General features: G+C 45.4%; 1 protein-coding gene across 8 annotated transcripts in view; it reads left to right on the top strand.

The window, feature by feature from the left end:
* Positions 1-21,541, top strand: part of TFAP4 (transcription factor AP-4) — a 101,072-nt gene extending 79,531 nt beyond the window's left edge. For all 8 annotated transcript variants that reach the window (XM_069646839.1, XM_069646834.1, XM_069646836.1 and 5 more), the window contains 2 exons: positions 5,893-6,060; positions 20,574-21,541. In XM_069646839.1, coding sequence (XP_069502940.1) covers positions 5,893-6,060; positions 20,574-20,768 — 363 coding nt within the window. In that variant the 3' untranslated portion in view covers positions 20,769-21,541. The remainder of the gene's footprint in view (positions 1-5,892; positions 6,061-20,573) is intronic.
* Positions 21,542-22,730: the final 1,189 nt, after the last annotated feature.

Raw genomic sequence — 22,730 nt, 5'->3', positions numbered from 1 at the left:
ATGTTTATGTGCGAGTAGTCTTGGCTGAGCTTGGCTAGGATTTCGCTGGGGGCCATGATGATGATCTCTGTTTTGTCACTGTTAAGGCAGAGGCCATTGATCGCCATCCATGCTTGGATCGTGGAGTAAATGTTGAGGAGGGCTTCTGTGTCTCGGGCATAGTCTCCAGTGAGGGGGAGGAGGACTTGAGTGTCATCGGCATAGTTTTTGTAAGCTATGCTGAGGGAGTCCAGTAGGTCAAAGAGGGGTTTAGTGAAGAGGTTGTAAAGAGTAGGTGCAGTGCATGACCCTTGTGGGACTCCACAACCTATGATGGTCTGAGGAGCATTGGCCTGGTCAGAATACACCTTCATGGCTCGACCTTCTAGAAGGGATGTGATCCAGGAGGTAGCTTTAAGGGAGAAGTGGGCTGCATTGAAGAGGTGAGATGTGAGGATGTCATGGTCCACTAAATCAAATGCTGCAGAGAGGTCGAGTAGCAGGAGGAGAGCAGGTTTGCCTGTGTCCATTATTTTGGTGATTTGATTTTTTAAATCTAGTAGGGCAGTTTTGGTCCCGTGGCCTTTGCGAAAGCTCGATTGTCTTCTGCCTAGGATAGCATGGGTTTCTAAGTATTGCTGAATTTGGTTGTGGGCTGTTTTATCAAGTATTTTGAGGAGGAAGGGGACGGTGGTGATGGGGCGGTAGTTGCTGGGGGAGGTGGGATCTAAGGTGGGTTTTTTTACGAGTGGGCGAACCCAAGCTTCTTTTAGGCAGTGAGGTACGGTTCCTGAGGAGAAGGAGGCATTGATGAAAGCTGTGGTGATGGGGGTGAGGGCTTGTGAGCACTCTTTGATGATAGTGGGAGGGCATATGTCCCCCTTGCAGGTGGAGGGTTTGATGTTTTTGAGTAGGGCGGCGGTTTCTAGTTCTGTGACTTCTCTGAAGGCAAATAGGGGTATTTGTGGGTGAGGGTTGTGAGGGGGGGGCGTGGCTGAGGTATTGAGTGCTTTACGTTGGGATGCAATTTTTGTCTTGAAGCGTTTTGACTTTATTTAGGAGGGCTGTCTGGATGCCTGTGCACCAAGCTTCATCCTTGATGATTTTGTCTGGGCTGGATTCGGGAGTGGTGAGTTCTTTGAAAATAGAGAATATTTCTCTAGTTTTGGAGTTGGCTTTGGTTATTCTTTGTATGATTCGGATTTAGCTTCGAAGATGGCATTTTTGTAGGCCCGTGAGATTTCTTTCAACGAGTTCAGAGTATGGGTTGGGCGTAGACTGCCAGTTGGATAGGGCTTTGCGCTTCAAGGTGCGCAGGACAGATGGTTCTTCTGAGAACCAAGAGTTGGAATACATGGATTTTTTTCCTTTTTTGTCTTCCATCGGGGCAATAGTGTCAATGGCTTGGGTGAGGGCGTTGTTGTAGATGTTAGCGAGAGAGGTGGGATCTTGGGTGAAGGGATGCTTGAGTTCAGGGATATCGAGAAGAGGAGCGAGATTGGTCGCTGTGAGCTTTTTGGAGCTTCTGACTTTGGCGGGGGGTGCATAAGTAAGGGTTTTACGGGTGGGTGTGGTGGGGATGGAGAATTGGATGAGATGATCTGTCCAGGGGAGGGCTGAGATGGAGATGGAGATGGAGGTGATGGTAGATGAACAGTTATGATCTGCTACCCAGTTGATGGACCGGCCTTTGCAGTGAGTAGGTTTGGTGATTTTGTGGATGAACCCCTGTTGGAAAGGTCGTTGGCCAAGTGGGTGGCAGATTTGTCCTTAGGGTCATCTAAGCCCAGGTTAAGGTCACCAAGTAGAATGGTTTTGGTGGTGCTTTTCAGGTTGTTGCTAATGATTAAGAGGAGATGCTTTTGGACGTTCGTAGGAGAGCCTGGTGGTCTGTATGTGACTAGGAGGTTGATGGTGCAATTAGGGGAAAGAGCTAGTTTGGCGTAGAGAAGGTCAGCGTTGTTGTCCCAATGTTGGTTACATTGCCTAATGGCAAGTGTGTTTCTATAGATGAGGGCGACGCCCCCTCCTTTAGAGGTTTTGCGGTCCTGTCTAAGGATGGAGTAATCCTGGGGGAGGGCAAGGTGTATGAGTGGGTTGGATGCCTCATGGAGCCAAGTTTCGGATACTGCTAATGTCTAGTTTGTGTGTGGTGATGAGGTCATTGATCTCTATGGCATGGGCATGGATGGAGCGTGCGTTGATGAGTGCGCATTTTAGGGTGCGGTTGGTGGGTGGTGGATCATGAATGCTGGTGTTCGGTGAGAGCAAGGGGGTGAGAGCATAAATGAGCGTCTGGAGGTGGGTATGTGCATGGGCTGGAGGGTGTGAGCGTAAAGATGTTGTGTGGGTGCGATAGCTGAGCTTTTGGTTCCTATTGTGGGTAGACGGAGGGGAGCTGCGGAGCCAAAATGAGGATTTGGTGCGTGCTTAGTCTGAAACGCCTAAGAGGGTGTTCAGGAGGGATGGTGATGCAGTGGTTGAGAGTGGTGTGTGGTGATGTGAATAGGGAGTAGGGCATGATGGAGGGTGGTGGGGAGAGGTCTGGGTATGCAGGAAGCAAGCGGCAGATGGCCCAAAGAGAGAGAGAAATGAGCGAGATAGAGGAGAAGGAGAGGGGGGGGGTGTGGGCACTGTGAGGTGGGTGGCAAGGGGATGCATTAGAGCACTGAGCTGGGTGGTGCTATGCGGTACAGAGCTAGGGGCAGGTTGCAGCAGTGCTAGGGCTGTCGGGCAGCTAGGGGCTGGTGGCGCGTGTAGTGGCCGGGCCGATGGATGGCAGGGCAACACTGTGGTAGGGCCGCTAGAGGCTGGCAAAGGAACACAATGGCGGTGGCGTCACAATAACATTGGCAACACAATTGCAGGCCGCTAGAGGCTGGCAGTGGAATACAGTGGCAGGCAGCTAGGGGCTGGCAGTGGAACACAGTGGTAATGGCGTCACAATAACATTGGCAACACAATGGCAGGCAACTAGAAGCTGGCAGTGGAACACAGTTGTAATGGCGTCACAATAACATTGGCCACACAATGGCAGGCAGCTAGAGGCTGGCAGTGGAACACAGTGGTAATGGCGTCATAATAACATTGGCAACACAGTGGTATGCAGCTAGAGGTTGGCAGGGGAGCACAATCAGTGCGCCTTGGTTATGGCGGAATAATCCGGCATGGTCTTTGTTTAGCTGCTTGTGAAAGTTAGAATGAGTGCGGGCGGGCATAACGGCAGCGAGAGTTGCTTAAGAATAAGTCAGGGGAGCAGTTGTACTTACGAGTTAGTGTGCAGTAGGTGATTTGGGCAGGGTTCCTGGCCCACGGCCCATGCAGCAACAGACAAATTTATATGGTATTTATATTGGAGAGTTGGCTAGATGCACTTTACCAATGAGTAGCATGTTGGGGGAATGAGGGCAGGCTAAGTACAATATGCTATAGAAGGGCAGTGTGAGCTGGAAAAAGTTTGCTAATTTAGACAAAGGTGCGATGCATTGACAGGCAATGTTTGGTTTACAGATGTAGGTCACAATGAAGGGCTAAATGGAGTTTTCTCGTATACAGTGGGCATGCAGGCTCGCATGGGCCAGTGTAGAGATTGGCTAGATTGGCTATAGATTGGCTAGCTGGAGAGGTGTGTTGTGCACATCAAGGACTGATTAAACTACAGGTAGCTGTATTTTGTACTACTGAAGTCTAGCAATTCAGTATTACTGTGCCTATCAATTAAGCTATTTGCATAGTCTAGTTTGGACAGCACGATGGCTGTTTTTGCATTAAGTTAAGAAAGGAAGAATTCTTCTAAGTACTTGTTTTTCAACCACTTATCTGAGGGCCAAGAGCAAGATCTGAATTCATTGAATCACAGAGGGTTTACCAGAGGTGATGTGGTAACAAGTACAGATATGGCGGTTTGTGCCTCTGGTTTAAGAGTAGGATTGCTCAAGATGTTTATTTTATGGTTTTAGTAGTAGTTGGTTGTGTGCCATCCATAGGTCCACTTCATTAATGCTGTCTGAAATGTTTGGTAGTGGTGTGGAGCTGTTGTAAAGCTTTAGGACTTGGGTCGTCAACCTGTGGCTGCCAGATTCTTTGGACTGCAATTCCTTATGCTGGCAAGGCTGTTGGCAGTTGTAGACTCCTGCTTGAGGCTTAATTTGGTGTCCTCTGCATAGTTTTAGAATGAAAGAGTGAGTGATCTTGAGGTCAGAGGAGATGGGAACAGGTTGAAAAGAAGGATGGAGAGTGATGGACCGTGGAAACCCCAGCACCGTTGATGACCTTCTGATTGGAAAGGTTCCAAGAAGTGTTGGATATACTCAGTTAGACCAGACCTTACCCTGTCTAATACCCTATCTCAAATTTCTAAATGAAATGGGGTCCCCTCATACGTTCTGAGTGGTAGACCAAGTTGAAAGCGGCAGACAGATTTCTCTGATACGCGGGCATTGGTCTGGGCTTCAGCTAGGCTTCATGGTATGCTGTATAGGGGTACCCCAAAAGTGAGCTATCTTGTCCTATAGACTGTGTCCCTTCTCTTCGTCATGTGGGCAGGTTGGTGGTGGCTCTTTACTGTTTAATATGGTTCCACTGAGTTGCACCAATGTTACCCGGCTGCATCTTTTTGACCCCTTACTCCAGTAACCAAAATAGTTGCCTTTGTTTGCCTTGAGGGGGCAGTGTCACACTATCCCTTGTCCCTGTGTGGGTGGGGGTTGGAGGCGTTGTGGGGCACCACCATGACTACTGAGTGCTTGTATCCCAGTTCTGGGGGCTGTTGTGGGGGCTATGTCAGTCTAAAAACCACTTCAGACTGGTAGATGCTGGTCTGGCATAGTGTGGATTCATTACTTGACTTTCAGATGAATGGGTGTACTAGGAGGGGGGTGGTCTGTCGTTGGCTGACCACACCTTTGTTTGAATGACCACTTGGTGTGTGGTTTGGCAAGTTGTTCGCTCACTGCCTCCCGAGGGGGATGCAAGCAGACAATCTGAAGCTCCACCTCTCCAGAATGACCAGAGTAGCACTGCCCACCCCACCCAACCCCCCAACAAGCTGACCCCAGTACTCCTTGGTCTCTGGAAACCTTCTTGCCTAGAAAGGAGACCCATTTTACTTGCCTGGTACTGCATTTCCCTTCTAGGAAAGACTATTTGGAGTTGAATAAAGCACTCTTCTTGAATCTACTTACCTGAACATTGTTGATTTACCTAGAAGTGTGACTTTTGCCTTTTCATTATGTAAAGATTGTATGTGTACAAATAAAGTGTGGGCATTCTCTAATAGCGTGTAAGGTACTAGTTATCAATTCCCTCCTAAACCCCCCCCCCCCCCCCCAACCACCTCTCGTGACCTTGAGGGAATCCGTAACCGTACTAAATTCTGAAAGCTGCACCTCAAGACCCTGATCACAGGGCTAAAGGGGAATCTCCCCTAATCGGTTGTACCCTTGCTTTTCGTGATGCTCTATTTTAAGGTTGCCCAATCCCTTTCCTTAGGGTATTGCCTGCACTGGATAACACTTAAAGCAGACTGGACGATTCTTTAAATACTTGGGTGATGTGAATTTAGCAAGTCTGTATTTTGATCCACTCCTGCTGCTTTGTGCAAAGTATCGGGAAATTGGCAACAGATGCTCGTTGAGCTCCTTTCCTTAGTAACCGCCTTTGACTTGCTTTCTATGTTAAAAGTATGATGCATTAAGACTTCAGTTGCTCCAACAATTGCTCTGATAACCACTGCAGTCTATGCTCTGCTTGGAGGATTGTCAACATCCAGCTTGTAATCTCTGCGGTGCCTGAACACTGTTTTAGTAATGGGAATATCCATGCAGAAAATGCACAACTGGTTGAATTGGTAATGGCCTAACTTGAAGGGATGCATTGTAGGACTTAACCTTTTACTTTTCTTTTGCCTTGCAGCTTCTACCAGTCAACCTTCCACCTGCGCCCACTCATCATCCGACTGTGATAGTCCCAGCCCCTGCTCTGCCCCTGCCACCGCATCACGTAAACGTAGTAACAATGGGGCCCCCGTCTGTGATCAACACTGTGTCCACATCCAGGCACAACCTGGACACCATTGTACAGGTGAGTCAGATCTGCATTGGTGCTCCACCCTTTAATACATGTTACCAAGAAAACCTACAGCTTGATACTAGCGTTCGCTCTTCTGCAAAATAAAGCAATTCTTATTAAGAACGGTTGACATTTTGCTTCTCAACAACACAATGGACACTCTATGCAGGCATCCTTTTTCCGACACCATCCCATTCACACCACCTAGTCCTCGGAACTGGACAGCTGGAAAGGAACTGGGAATGCGCTAAAAGGGATATGCTTTCCTGGGTAGTCAATGCACCATAATAAGTTGTAACATTCGCAGAATAGGGGGTGGGGAGAATGACTAGAAAGAAAAGATGAAAACTTCCCTTCCTGGGTTACAGACCCATAGTTACAACCACACAGGATTTGAAATTCTAGTAAATTGGCAATTATTCTGTATGACTAACCTGCCTCTCTCCTCCATGTTGTCCCTGTATACCTGTCACTAAGCTAGGCTTTGTGCAGGTCTCCACAACACACTGTCCTCGGACCCGCCATTTGAGGGTAAAGTGCACTCTAGCTCAGTTTATGCCGACATTTATTGAAGGGAAAAGAAGGCACCCATTCCCAGCTGGTATTCAACTGTCCTAAGTTCTGTTCGCAAGTGTTCATATTCTGCTGCAGATAACCTTAAGCCCAACGACTGGTAATCTGTGGAGATGGATACATGCTTAATGTTAGTGTTTAACAAGTAATTTATTTTCTGTGTAGTGCATATATCCATTAAATAATACTGGGTAAGCATATATTTTTTTGAGTTTGAGGAAACATGGTCATTAATTACCTGCTTGGGTAATCTTGCATTTCGTTCTGTGCCATGGTGATATTGTGTGGTTTTCCAAACCTTGAAATAAAGGATATTGTGCCGTAGTGAGAGCATTTGAAACATGAATAAGTAACCTCTAGCAGGCCTTACACCTTAGTGTGGGCCATTGGTGTATGGTGCATTCGTTCTTTAAACTGCACACGCCAATACCGTAGTTGCCTTAAAGCGCTGAGCCATGTTCGTTTAGGTGCAGTGTGATTTCCAGACTCTTTCTGTGAGTTGAAATGGAAAATGGGGGGGGGAGGAGAGCAGGGAAGAGTAGAAGAGTCAGGGAGACGAATGTAGTTACTTGACTCACATGTGGGGGGACATTAAAAGATGAGGTTAGTGATGGTGTTTTTTTTTGGGAGGACTAGAAGCAAATGTAATCCAAAGAAGAGACACAGATCTTCACTTGTTGGATGGCAGAAATTTAGTGGGTCTGTGGGCGGAGGTGCAATCACTAGTGTGCAGGTGCAATTTCCTGTTGTGGTTGCGTGATGGCCTTTGGGTGTGCTCTAATGTTCCTAGGAGCTATGGTACTTTCTAATAAGATAACCATGTTGGATCCTCTGATGGGGGCTGGAAAGGGAGAACCTGCTGATGGCAGTGTAATAACTAGTAATTGACTGTGTGCAGAACTAGTGTTGGGGTACACCAAAGGAGAGTTGGATATAAAGGATCTTTCACTATTTCGTCATGTCAGATTGGCCTTGTGGAGAAAAACAAAGGAGTTCCTATTATATGCAGTGAGTTGGGAAATGGGCCACTGAAATTCTTTAGGACTAATACATTTTAGATGTTGGGTTTTTAAATAATCTAAAGCTGTTGGGTTGGATCAAAGATGACATTCACATTAAAGAAAAGGCTCTAGGAGAACAACTGTATCATCGATCTTTCCCACTGGTGAAGGCTCCTGCCCCGGCATGGGAACTCAAGATGGTACTGACGAGGCTCATTGGGGGTGGGGCGGGGGGGGTCGGGCCTTCGAGCCTATGCGTCAGACACCCCCCCCGTTCCTCTCATGGAAAACTGCTTTCCTTGTGGCCATCATCTCTGCCAGGAGAGTGGGTGAGATCCAGGCCCTATCCGGCAAGCAGCCATCTCTGACTTTCCACAAATTGATCGTGGTGCTGCGGACGCACCCCTTTTTCATGCCAAAGGCTGTCGGAATTCCACCTCAGTGAGCCTTTGGTGTTACCTGTGTTTTTTCCAAAGCCTTCGCCACTGGCTGAAGGGGCCTTGCACTCGCTGGATGTTGCTCGTGCCCTGAGGTTTTACGTGATACGCACAGAGTTTTTGAGTACTTCTCAACTGTTTGTGAACTTTGGTCCTGTGAACCGTGGGAAGGCCTTGTCCAAGGCTTCCATCTTGAGGTGGCTCTCTGGCTGCATCACGCACTGTCATCGGTTGGCGAATCGACCGCTGCCCGGCCGTCGGAGCCCACTCCACAAGAGCGATCGCTGCAACAACCGCGTTCCTATGTGGTGTGCCCCTGCTGAGCATCTGCAGGGCTGCTACCTGGAGGTCCACGCACACCTTCAAAAAGTTCTGCATCAACAGAGATTCCAGGGAGGAGTCCAGAGTCGGCCAAGCAGTGCTACGCAACCTGTGCTTGGGTGTGTCTGTTCCAGAGGTAAGAGTTCATAGCTTCTGTTGAGCCTTGCCACCTCATGTGTTGTACTTTTTATGTATTCATTATTTGTGAGCATAATCACTGCCAAAACCCCATGCTGGAGAAGGAACACGTTACTTAACTTCTCCAGGATGGGTCTGGCATGGATTCACATGCAAATCCTCCCTCTGACCCCTCTGCAGCTCTTCTTGGTCATACTGCCACTTTACGGGCTTATCAAATCTGAAGATTGCTGCCACTGAAGGGGCCTAGGGAGAGGTGGGGTCAATATGACCCAGAGGACAGTGATTGGTTTAAAGGAGAAATACTGTTTTCTTTTACCAAGGATTCCCAGCCTGACAAGGGGTAATGTTCGTTATCCCAGAGTATGTGAATCCATGCCAGACCCATGATGGAGAACAATAGTTACAGGTAAGTAACTTGTTCCTTCTTAATGCACCCAATACCGCAGCCGCGGCACACATTCACAGACCCTTTGCTCGTAAAATTGGTATGGTGCCGGTGCATCCCCAAAAAAATATTCATCCAATCCCAGCAAATGCCAGGGGAGTAACTCTGTCTCACAGAGGATGTGTGCTTTTACATTAATGGGAACTCTTTCAAACAGATCTTTGCAGTATGGGGACACCCAACAGTAGCTCTCGGCAGAGAAGACTAAATGCACAAGTTTTGCACCCAGATACCTGCTACAAGGGTGCTAATGCAATGCACTATGGATGAACTGGTTTGGGATATTTACAAATGCTTCCCCCACGGCCCTCCTAGACACACTTACTGCACAAAGTAGTACATAAATTATTTGAGGAAAATGTTCATTTTCATTGCGCCAATGACGGTGAGACAGGAGAGGTATGGCCAGTACTTCAACATGTCGGTATGCCTACCGATCCAACTCTGTCCAATCTGCAACAGCAGAAACGGAAAATAACACATCCGAGCGCGCACACAACCAGCTTGGCTCCTGAAATCGTAGAATTTGGCCACTCTTAAATAGCCCCCCACGATGCATGGATAACTTGCTGGGTTTCTTTCCCTCCCGTAACACACTGCTACTTTAACAAATGGAATAGCTTTGTCATTTCCAAATAGAGACCAAACACTACACACACTGATGTTTAAGGGCAGAGCGAAGAAAAGCCGACCAGTTCTTTGTTTCAATGGCAACTGGGAGGGAGATCCCGAAGTAAAGCCATCATGCAAGGTGGGTTGTTTGGTGTATACTACTGTTCAACCCAAGCCAACAAACCCTTTCCATTCATTCCTAAAGCCCATGCTGCACACAGCACCCGGGCAACCGTTTGATAGGATTGGTAAGGCAACCACACACACATTACTGTGTGGACACACAGGCAAGAGGAGATTGCCAAGTAGGACAGTTTTTTTAAAGAATGTGTTGTCCACTGTCCCTTCAGCTCACCAACACCTTGACTGGGTAGTGCTTGCTAACCTATGCAAAGTATGTGAAGCTGCTTCACAAGCTTTCGAAGACACAACGTTACACAGTCCGCTCCTTAGAATCCTGTGCATGCCCATCTTCCCCGCACTTTAGCAAAGGCTCGGCACAAAATACAGCTACACTCGTGTGGTAGATATTTTTTAATTATTTTTTATTACGGTGTTCTATATTACTGTGTTCTAGCCGTATTACGGCTTTTCACATATAAAAACACATTTAAAAAAAATAAGCAGTCCCAACTAAACCACAAAATTAGACACATATATAAAAAGAAAAAAAAAGATTACGAGAGTAAAAGCAGACAAAAAGATTGAAGACTAAAAGAATCAACAGTTGCATAATTAATTTGCGAGGACCATTTAATTTGCAGCTTTTAAAATACTAATCACACTTTGATTTTTTTTTCCAAGATTTTTGTCACTTTCATTTCCATGTATTCCTTATCCCATTATTAGCGTTTGTTTTGTGTCCTACTACCATTCTTTCCCTACAGAATTATTAGGAGAAACACATGATCGAAATGTTCATAGTACTTCAATTGGATAGGACGCCTTCCTTTCCAACATTTAAAACACCAATCAAAATGTTTCAAGAATTTCAGCACTTCCACTGTTAACATTGTTTCATGACCTGCTACCATTTCTTTCCCAAAACAGACTTATTTAGCCACTAGTCGTTCTCTACAAATCGGCAATCTTTCCTCTGAGCTCCCAGGTCCCATCACATTCTAGCAGTGTGTGTTTCAGAGATTGTTCTTTTCCACATCCGCACAATTGGCAGAGGTCATCTGTGTACAATACCGCATACCTTAGGTTTAAGATGAGCCTTGTCTTGAGTAAATTTAAATTCTTTTCTCCACTGAGAATCCGTGAACCTCTTTAAATACATAGGACACAACCTCTTTTATGCAAATTGGATGACTGAGACGTTTTCAAGTTACACATCTCTGAGATTGTTTTATACAATCTGGCCTCTTCAGGGCTTCTTTTACATTAATTGAATTTTGAAACAAGTCTCCTTGATGGAGATCACATGCCGCTTCCAACATGTTTGATCTTAAACCGTTTAAAAACAAATTGGTATTCTTTTTCAGCATTACCTCCATCTCTTCATAGGGTGTTCTTCGGTGGAACCACTATTAATCTGTACAGTGACTCAATACCCTCCAGTTTCTTGATTGGAGGGACTCCCAGTTCGTATTTCAAAGCTACTATGGGCAGTGATTGTGGTATGTCTAGTACATTTTCCACAATCTACATTCCAGCTTTTCGCAGTTAATGAATCTCGCCATTGGATTTACATCCATACAGCAAATCGGAGATGGATTACATTTCAGCTACAATACTTGTATTTATTTATTTTACGCTACTTACCTTGTACTGCACTTTCCCCCCCACCTCCTCCCCTTGCACTTTCTCCTTTTTCCCCTTACCTCGGCACTTGCGCGATCTGAATGACACCTGGCCTAGTAGGATCGTTTGTCTGTCTTTCCCTTGTTTCCCCCCCCCCCCGCCTCGTCGCGCCTTGAAACACTTGTGTATAGGCGCGTTACAAATACCATATCATATCATATCATATCATTGGATCATTGAAAATGTACGGTACTTATGCAAGCTAAACTTCAAGTGGGCACCCAATTGCATCAATTTCATCTCCAATATTGTCTATAATCCCAGTCGGGAAAGACCTTAATTTGAAACCTGTTCTTTCCTGAGCCACATTTATTACTTGGCCATCTAGGTGCCAGATACAAGAAAGATCTCAACATTGGTCAACATTGCTTTTCTTGTTTTCAACCCATTTGCTGGGTTTTGCTTCACTTTACTTTCCTGGGCACTGATGCCTCATTGTGCCTTTGGCCTTTCAAGATGGCTGCACCACTTTGTTCTCTGCTGCTGCCTTTGTCTGGGCTCGGCCTCCCCCTCCCACTGGTTGCACTGGTCTTGATAGACCAATTGGAGGAGGCGGGAGCCGTCACAGACAACCAAGGCCGTAATGAGGCCCTGCATTCACTTCTTCCTGCCTCCTCTGTTCACTCTGAGCCCTGCTACAGCTCCTGGTGCTTCTCCAACTACCAGCTAGCATCCATCACCCCCCTCCCCCCCGGTGTCTGTGTGCCCCCAATGAGTGTGCCCCATGCCCCCTGTGTCTGTGTCCCCTTGCCCCATGAGTGTCTGTGCCCCATGAGTTTGTGCCCTCGTGTCTGTGTGCCCCATGTCTGTGTGCCCCATTCCCCTATGAGTGTCTGTGTCCCCTGTGAGTGTCTTTATGCCCCCTGTGAGTGTTTGTGTGCTCCCTTACCCCCTCGTGAACTGCCTGTCTGCCCCCTCCCTCGCATGAATCCCCCTTTTGCCTCCTTCCTACTCTTCAACCCACTCTATTCTCCCTCCTCTCCTACTTTTCCCTCCTCCCCGCGCCCTTGCCTCCTCCTTGTTAACTTCCAGCATTACCTCAACTGCCGTAAGGTATCGTAAATCCATAGCTGCCTGTCTTTTGCAGCCACCATATCCCCCCTCCCCCTCCCTTTCCTTTTTCCTGTTAAGCCCGGCACGATCCCAATTGCCATCAGGCATAGTAATCGTAGCTGCCTGGCTTTGCAGCCTCCCTGCCCTCCCCTCCTCCTCCCCCCCCCCCCTATCTTTCATTGTCCTTTGCACTTACTCTTATCATTTGTCCCATGACTTTTGATAGCAGCTTGTCTGTCTCCCCTCCTTCCCTCCCTGTCTTCTCCGACAACCCCGCGCTCTATGAAATTTGTCTGACATATTTTGACAGTAGCTTGTTTGTTCCTCTCCTTCTCATTCTCCCTCCCTCCATTCCCCCTTCCCCTTCCTCATGTATACTTCATGCACTACATCCATTGTCAGGCATAGTAATGTTACTACTTGTTTTGTTCTTCTTTTCCCTTCCCTCTTTGCCTTGCCTGTTCCATGCACTTGCACAATCCGAAATGTAGCCAGGACTATTACGATAGTTATTTTCACATTCTGTATTGTTTCACATTCTGTATTGTTTCAAGGACTTTAAGAATATAACTGTTTTTTTTCCCCATGTTCCCTCCCTCCTTGAAGCGCTTTGAAACACATTGTGTATAGGCGCTATATAAATAAAATCAAATGTCAAATGCTGTTAAAACTTGTTTGATTTTGCACAATTGATCAGTAGATCATTCTGTGCTGTAAACGTGTCAAGTGCACTCAATAACCGTTGAAGCCCTTTCGGAGGGTGTAATCCAGCAGTACAATGTCATCTGCATAGGCTATCCAATTGCCTTTCTTTCCCAATTTTATGACTCGCCAACCCAGACCCTCCAAACTCTTGGCCTTCCAAAACCAATCACTACTGACCAAACCAAGCACCAGGCTATTAAGCGAGGTGGAGAGCCCCCTCCCAAAGCCTATTTGTTGTCTTGACAAGACGCTTTTTGTCTCAGCCCAACTCCCTCCAAATAATACCCGCAATGATTTTGTTGTCTACATCAAGAAGGGAGATCTCCCTTGTAAATTGGTATTCCCATCAAGCCTTTCCATGACGCTGGGAGATTTCCAGTCCTCGCCACCCCCCTTAATAGGGTCATAAGTATTTTTGGGATATTTGATTTCAAGATCTGGCTTGTTGGGCCATTTGGCCGTGAAGCCCTGGAGGACGATGATTTCTTTATCAAGTCTCCTACCAAATCTGTGTTTTTTTAAATCCCATACAGTGTCTTCAAGCGCAACCCTTGCTGAATATGACGGTTTCTTGGAAGGCTCTGTCAAGTGCTTATTCCACCCATCTTCGCCTATAACTTTCCTCTGCACATTAGTGACTATTCGTCAACGAATTAATAACGGACCAAACAAGTCTTGAATTAAAGTGACTGACGGCCCTCAAGATCCTTTCCCCATCTTTCTGAATTCGTAAAAACGTGCATGCTTTTTGGCCAGTTCTTGTATTCATTTTTCAGATTTTTCAATTTATTTCTATACAGATCCCCCTCTTAGGTTCTTGGCCTTCAGTAAACTAACTTCTCTCCTCCAATTCTTTCTTTCCCAGGTGTTATCAAGAGTGTTTATGCAAGATCTTCAATAACAGGCTTGTCTATATCCCATAGGAAATCTACAAAGTTGGGGGAGACTACAAGCCATTCTCATGTCCTTGTGATCTAATTCATCAAATATATTTCAAAGTTTACCATTGAGAACTGTCCCTTTTTTCCGAATTTCTTTTATTCCGTTTTTCCAATTATTTACTATCAAATCTTCAAGGTTGACTACTTCTCGTCTCATGCGCCACCACCTCTACAAGCATATTGTGATTACTACTCCTCACCTTGATTCTATCTTTTGATGGAAGCAAGTAATCTATAGTTGACCACAGTACCCCTCGCTTCCAAGTATGCATTGATAGAACACCCCTCCTCCCCGTATGTTCTCATTAACCACAGATGCATTTGATTCTGAAAAGAGCCATCGCTTACCACTTTCTGATGGCTCTTAAAATTGACTTCTGTTATGATTTGTTGTTTTAACAGAGTTTAAGTCGCCCATTACTATGCTGATTGAGCCAAATGTTATCTCTAGTCTCACTAAAAGATGGCTTCTGTAGGAAATCTTTAAGGTGGGCCCGCAGGGTTCTTATACATCAATTGTTAATATAATTGAGTTGACAGATTACTTCTTGCCTCTGTTTTTACTGCCAAATATGCCCTGTTGGCCATTACTCAGTTCCATATTTTTAAAAATTGAATTACGACAGGCGCTGAGGAGGCCGACCCCATCCCCCGGATGCCCCCCCAGAAGGCCTCCACTCTGCCCCGCCTACAGCATTTTGCTCAGCAATCTCGAATCCATAGACAACACTTGAAGTAAGCCAGGTTTCCTGGAACGTAATTGTCATACTGGTTGAAATTCTCTTCTCTAGCTGGCTTGTTTTTAAACGAGCTGGAACCTCTTTCATCCAAGGAGTCTAATTTCATATTTGTATTAAAGAGACTCCCCAGGAAGCGCCAGCTTCTGAAAGACTTGCGTTAGTATTACTGGCAACAGTGCCCATCTATTTGCCCTGATGTTTAATTGTGTTCTGACTTTAACTAACTTCTCACTGTATTTAAGATTACAATTCTTGATTTCAGACCCACCGCCTCATGAACCGTTTTCTCTCGTCTGCTTATCTTCTTTTAGTACAGCCCTTTCATACAGCAACTCTTAACGATGCATCATGACCTCATTTGCAATTCTGCCTTAGCCTGTAATATTGCATTTGCCCCCAAACAAGATTTTAATCCCATTTCCGCCATACTGGTACAGTTAGAATGAGGAAACCTTACATACTCTCTATACGCATATGAGAACAAAAACCGATCTGCATTGCCTTACAAATTGAAATAATCACGCCACGATTCAAAGACTTTGACTTTTTCTCGTTTCTGATCACACGTTTCATCCAGACCCTTGGAATTCATCTGCAAAAGATAGTTTTCTTCCTGTGACTTGCAGTCTGTGTTCTCTAGTTCCCCCCCCCCCCCCCCCACACAACCCCTGCAATTACAGATCTTCAGATCTTTTTCTATCCCTCCAAATAATCGTAATGCAGGGGTAATGACGTTAGTTTAACTCCTTCCCTAATCGCCTTTATATTTGCTTTATCGTCCGTCTTCAACTGTTCTTGTGTTTGACTTTCTTTATATAGACCATCTCTGCCCTGTACGTGCAAAATGTTTCTCCTTTCATTGGGCACTGGTTTGGCCGAACTACGCTCTGAACTTGCAGTGCCTTACCGGCCTTCACTCCCCTTTAAAAATATAGGAGCTAGCTTCACTGGCGGTAGATGAGTATCTGTTTGGACGCCTACTGTTATTGCCACTACTGAATCATTTGAGTTTATTCCTTTTCCAATTAGTGCCTCTGCTCTTCTTTTTTTTTTTGTTTTAGCAGTCTTTCTCCTCCTTCCTCCCTGACCATCTCGGCAGTCTTCTCTTTTCGTTTTCGTGAGCTTACTGCTCCTGTCACAAGCAGCAAAGTAAGTCCTTTCTTAAACTGGTTTGTCTGCCTTTCGGATTTTTTTTTTTTTGAGCTGTGGGGTACCATGTTCTCGACCCCGTTTTTTTTCTTCGTTTTCCCATTCAGCTTAATCCTTGGAGCTCGTAACTCTTAATCTGTATGCGATTGGATCGTCTTTGAGGATGCTGGGCTCTGTAGACGAGGGTGCCCTTCCTCAATTGCAATTTGAGCCAGGCGAATTAATTCTTTCAAAATAGATTCTGACAAAGGTGTATCATACAGAATCTGATCCTCCCAGTTTGTCACCCTGGCCTCTATTATCAACCTTTCGCTTTGCAAGCTGAGTTACATTTTCGTTCAATTCCAATTGCTGGCTGGCCCCTGCCCATTTATCGCCCAAATCTATCATTAAAGATGATTCTTTTTTTTAAACGTCATGTCAGAAAACAATGATTCAGAGGATGTTCCTGTGCAAGGTAGGACAGTATGTCGGAAAACCCACCTTTTCCGAATTTGATAAACAGCATGTAATACTCCAAGCCAACAACTAGATGGCAGCCTATGCAAAGCATGTGAGTCAAAGCTGATGCAAGCCACAGAAAGACATTTGAGTAAAGTGTGCGTGCGCTTGTATATTTATAAATCTGGGTTCCCATTCTTGTTTCAAATGTATGACTGCTGTTTTCTATTGAACCTGTCCAAACAAACGAATTTCCTCCAAAGCAGACTCTCAGACCTCGGTAGTTCACCTGCAGCAGTATAAATGGTGGGCGGCCAATTGTGAAGGATGTACCTGACAAAATCCAGGAGGGATTACATTAAAACCATTGGAAACCCACATGTATTCACACCAATGCTAATCCCCACCATGGGCGTTTTTGAGCTACATGGAGAACTGTGCCGTAGTCAAGATATCTGCAAATACCTTTTTTCTTCAAGTGGTGAGTTCTAAAAGGCAGCCAGGGAGAGCATGCAGTCTTCTTTAGGTGTGGTGAAGTGTAAAAGCAGACTGGACTTTAAACATGCCTACACCAAAATGCAACCTTGGCCTCCAACCTAGCAGCAGAGGTTATTCTCTTAATGTCAAGGGGCCATGGCCTGTCCTGAAGTCTAACCATATCAAAGCAAGTATATCTTTCAAATTGCCCTGAGGCCGGCCCGTTCAACATGCTGGCAGCTGCCCAGAGGTTTAGACCGCCACCCCCCCCCTCCCTACCGACCGTAAAACACCCCAAGCCCAGCCAACGGACCCACCGGGCCGAGGCTGCCAACAGCACATTACTGCTATCGTGCACTGCTCCAGCTCATTCCCACTAACTCACCTGCGCCTCCCTTTTTCAGAGCCGCCAGGGGACCATTCCGGTGATAATGCGCGGTACAAATATCCTTTAACATTGTACAGTATATGGACCAGGGACTTCTTTAAGGGAGGGCAGAAGGGGCACTTACCCTAAGCCTCCACCTTGCGGATGCGGTGGGGAGTGGGGGAGAATATGATGAAAAGAAGTCAGTTCTCATCGTTCACCAAATTTAAATGGCACATTTCAAGATATTTTGTCATGCTGGGCAGGGTCTAATCGTCTGTCTGTTGTTGACAGGTACGCTCTGCTCTGGTCATTCATCCTGCAATGCTTTCTGTGTTCACTGTGGTATACATAGTTTGGGACTCACTATGACCTACTCCTGTAGCATTCTCCCCTTTCTTTGGGGATTGCATTGATCATGTGCTGTAGCCAAAGTGGAAATGCACATTGATAGTGCAGACAGTGCACAGGGTGTTAAGCGCTCGCTGCAGAGATCTGTGTTCATTTGCAAGATTACAATAGCAATTTCCAGCAAGGCTGAATCAGCCTTTCCTATGTCTGAAGATGAAAAACCTACATGTACTTAGTTTTGTAGCACAACAGGTGACATTATCACCAATGTGCCTGCACCAGATAGCAGTTGCCATGCAAACTTACATAGCATCAGTATGGCGAGGTCTTTAAATTGGTTTGCTTAGATGGGGACTTGTAAAACCTAGACAGCCACCTCTAATGATCTAAAGGGGTAGTTGGGAGCGGTAATTGTTTCCCACAATGAAGACCGTGTAGTCAAAGCATACATGCTTGTATCCTGGTTTTGCGGTAGACGATGTTTATCCTGGACAAATCATCTTAGATCAACGACCATACTGTACTGTCTTGTGTGATAAGGTTTGCCTTCTCATGTTTCTTTTCATTGTTAGCCATGGGCTATTTCAGTGATAAAGGTTTTAGGAGAGTGCGCGGACCAGATCTCACAGGCCTGTTGTAAGCATATGTTAAGGTCTGCTTATTTGACACAAAAAATGTTTACCTTTGTATAATTCAAAGGTTTTTCTGCACAATTTTTAAAATAAAATATGTACAAACCTGTGCTTTGGGTGTATTTAAAGATTTTAAAATACAAAGCAGAAACCTAGAGTAAATATTTTAAGGTCACATCAATTACTGTGCTGTTACTTGTATATTCCCCATGAATCATTCCTATTTTGCATAATATGCTTTGCTAATGTTTTTTTTAGAAATGTTTGGTTATGCGATTTGTGTACTTTGAAAGTAATTTCTATAATGTCATTTTAATTCGTAGTAAGAACAGGAGAAGGCAATGGAAAATTGCAGATCTGTGCAAATACCTGCTTCACCTGTGATCCTAGGCATCCCATTTACTCTCAAATTGCCTAACCTGTCAAAATTGTCAGCCCTTCAGAGTGATTTCGTTCAGACAGCATGATCTTCAAAAAACCCTCACTCACGGTTTCACTGGCTATAATGTTGCATCCTTTATAATTGTTATTGCATATTCATTTCTTTTTTTAATTCTCTAATGGCAACCCTACTTGAAAACCATGTCCCTCTTTTAATCTCATTCTGTCTGGATAGGGAAACTTTCCTGGTAGCTTCTAATTTTTGCCCACTATGTCGGGTGTCTGCAACCTTTTGCTCTCTACAGGTCTTGGACTACAAACACCCTCAGACATAGACAGCATAGTCAATGGGGAGGGATCATGGGAGTTGTCGGTCTAAACCTCTGGGTAGCTGCCAAGAGTAGAACCCTGCACTGTGCTATAGTATGTGTAGCTTTCTCCTTGCTTCCAATTGGTCTCCTATATCCATGCCTGAACTGTGAGGAAGTTAATCTGGGTCCTTGTCTTGTTTGGATTTTGTGCACCATTTTCATATGGTCTGTGTCCTGCATTTATACTACAGCCGGTATACCTTCCTCGTGACTGCTATTCTTTACCTGTGCAAGAACAGAAGTACCCTTGTGGACTGCTAATGTCCTTGAAATGCTACTTGTTGATAGTTCTGATTACAGCAAGAACGAAGAGGTTAAGGGGACCCCCATGCTTATTTTGATCGCTGCGAGGCAGGATACCAAGCTAAAGGTTGTGATCGCGACAAGAGGGGAGGGTCTGTCGGTGTGAACAGTTATTCTCATCCCATAATTTCTTTTTCTTTGGTGGAGGGTGGGCCCTCCAAAGATGTCCATGCCCCAGGCTCCATTACAGGTTCTGGTTAAGAAAATGCTGGCTCACAAAGTTTTGGAGCAGGGTAACCAAGCAAACAGGCCAGGAAGATTAAGAATCCTGCCTTTTTGCTATTTCGGGCTTGGACAACCAAGAACTCACATTTTTGATTATCTGGCCCCATTGGGTTCCCAGTGTGCTGCATCAGCTAGCTTTAATTTCTATGCCTCCCCCACCCCCAACATTTCTTTAAACCTACCTTTTCAATATGAGCCTAAATTAAACCCCTAGGTACGCGCTAACCCTGATTTATTTGCAGTAAGCTTGATGATGGGAAGATGACTAGGTTTCTGAAGGAAAGGAATGTAGAAGTTTATTGTAGATACTTTGGGGCCAAGTAAAAGGGGTCGTTATACCCTTATTGCTTCATTGAAAAGGATGTTGAAATGGTTGGATATCTTTCAGATGTCAAACTCTTCGCATTTTTGCACCATGGGACTATTTAAATTTCGTATTGTAGACTAGCTAGGTTTCCGGATCCTCTGCCCCCATTTTCTTAGGTTACAGATCCACTCCTCTGTGAAAGGGCATGAGGAGCCAGGAAGGTTTCCTCGGAACTACAGCTTCTCTGTTTTAAAAATCCATTGTCTTGCATTTTGTATTTGTGAACAAGTGGTGATGTAGGTGGGTGCTCTGCCCATCCACCTCTATTTTCTGCCCTAACTCCACTCTTCTACAAACTCAAGTGGCACTAGCTTGGAATGTGTTCACCTTTGACAGACTGGTCTTTCTTGGACTCCTTATCAAGCTTTCTTAGGACAACACATGATCTTCATATAGGGCACATTAAAGCAGTTATTTTTGGTGTAATTGTGAATCTTTCATTGTGCCCGTTACGTGCAAGAAACTGGTTAGAGCAGAGGATGCTCCAGGGTCTAAAGATTAGCCTGGATTTGTCTGTTAAACGTTTGACAGTATCTCAGCCTATCAAGTGTGATGTTTGTCGATTATGGGTGCATATTTTTAAAATGTAGTGGTGTAAATTGCATTTTGTTGTCCATTATGTGTATTTGAAGAGTCTCAACCTCTTTTACTGACGATATTGCCTTTTTCTTCTCCTGCTTACTCAGGCAATCCAGCACATAGAAGGCACACAAGAGAACCAGCAAATGGAGGAAGAGCGGCGGCGGGCAGTCATAGTAAACCCAAGTTGGCCATGTTCGGAGCATGTTGCAGACACTGACACTGCATCCGACACGGAGTGCGACGACAGCGATGCAGAACATAGCAAGGACGACGCCTTTGGTGATGGGGAGCTCCCCTGACATCAGGATTAAGCACTGCTTGGGAGACCGGGAGCAAGGGACAGGTGTACTCTCCACCCTCTGCCCCCAAACATCTCAAATGCTGAACATTTGATAAAAAATGCATAAGATTTTGGGTCTCTTTTATGACCTGACCAATACTGTAATTCAAGAGAATGAACCAACCAGCGTTGCCTGCTATTCATTGCAGGTGGAAACAAGCATTTTGGGGAGGGGCTTGCTGGAGCTGAAGATGGAAGCCGTGTTTTAACACCAAGTTCATACAGCATTGTACACCATGCTTGTGACACTTGTTGAGAGAAAAGCAAAGCGCTCAAGAGTGGGTTTTCCATATACAATAGGAACTATAAATCTCTAATCCTTTACCCCACCTTCACCCCAATGTTGTCCTCCTTAAGCACTTAAATCGTTCTCTGTGGGGTATTTCGTGGGTCTGGAAACTGGCGTTTGGTGTCCTGTGGTCCTAATCCCCCATCCATTCCTGTCTCGTTTCTTCCCATCGAGAATCCATCGCCATTTTCCTTTCAGTGGCCCTCCTGTTCATCCCCTGGTCTTAACCATGTGCGCAGTGCCTGCCATTCGGCAAGCTCCCACCCACATCCACGATGTCTTGTTCTGTTGAATTTCTTGTTTTTTTACGATTTTTCAAAGTCTGGTCTGTATTGAGGAGCTGTTATATTTTGTAAAGAAAGCAAGAAACAAAAAAAAAACCCAGTGAGGCCATGGTGCCTTTGTAAAGAAACAAAATAAAGTTTGTACTTTGTTTTTTAGAACTCTTCTGGCCTGCAGTAGATTAATTATTGCCCATCACCTGTTTGTGAGCTCGTTTCTTGTTTTTACGGGGGTGGAGCAGTGTAAATTAGATTACACTGAGAGGCGAGGCGCTTTGTATGCTGTAAAGTGGGTGGGGCATACTTGTGATACTGTGAAAGCAGACTAGAAAGGCTCTCCCTCCAGATGTGTCGCTTAATGTGTTTTCCTCGTGGCTATTTAAACCGCTGGCCTTTTCAAAGTGGTGGTTTCGTCGCAGCTGTTTCCGCCACATTGTGCGTGTCCGTGTCAGCATCTTGAGCCGCTGGATAAAGGAAAGCCCATTTTCCCATTGTTCATTTGCAGTAGCAACGGGAGGGCTTGTCTGCTTTGGCATGGCTCGTATTTTGAGTCCTCAACTACCCATCGCTGTCTGTAAATCACCAGACATCCTACCTGTAATCCTACTGACACAATGTTTGACAAGTCGCACAGGCCAGGAGGATGGGATCTGGGACTGCAATTGTAAGACTTTACCAGTAAATAATTGGGGTGTTCACTTGATCTAATTTCCTCCCATGTTTTAATAGTCTCAGGATATTCCATGCTGCACAAGTCTTCCGACAGGCACCCCTGGCAGCTACCTACGCGACATGCTACAACCGTTAGAAGGCTGGTTCAAACTGAATTTGTAAATGTCAAAATTGGGCAACCATATGCAATGTCCTTAGGAAAAACATGGAGCATAACAGTACCCAAACGGACCCAGCACACATGTTTTGGACTAGTCCTGTTGGTAAGTCACAAGATCTATGAATGAAGTGAAGATGCTATGGAGGTGCTGAGAACCTGCTCGTCTGTAACCTTGTTGAACCACTAAGTTGCCTTCTTGGAACTTAACCAAAGTTTAACCAAACTCTCTTGGTGGGGTGAGTGGCAGCGCCGTAAATGCAGGGGGGTATGGGTGTTTTGGGGGTGGGGGGTGGGCAGGCGAAGCAGGGGGCATGGTTCAGGAGGGAGATGGACGTGGTACAAAGTGCAGTCGACGGACTAGTAAGTAACCGAGGTGCACACAAGAACAAAACTACTCGACATCAATGGGTTGCATGAAGTTGAACCTGGTATTAAAGGTAAGGGACACTATTAACGTGTTCGCTCATAGTTGGGTAATCCATTGTCTCCACCCAATCACTTAAAATGAACGATTTTCGA

This window comes from Ambystoma mexicanum, chromosome 2q (genome assembly GCF_040938575.1).
Source record: "Ambystoma mexicanum isolate Mex_15411 chromosome 2q, UKY_AmexF1_1, whole genome shotgun sequence".
Taxonomy (NCBI): Eukaryota; Metazoa; Chordata; class Amphibia; order Caudata; family Ambystomatidae; genus Ambystoma; species Ambystoma mexicanum.
Note: the sequence above shows the minus strand (reverse complement) of the source record. Positions and strands in the feature narration are given on the sequence as shown.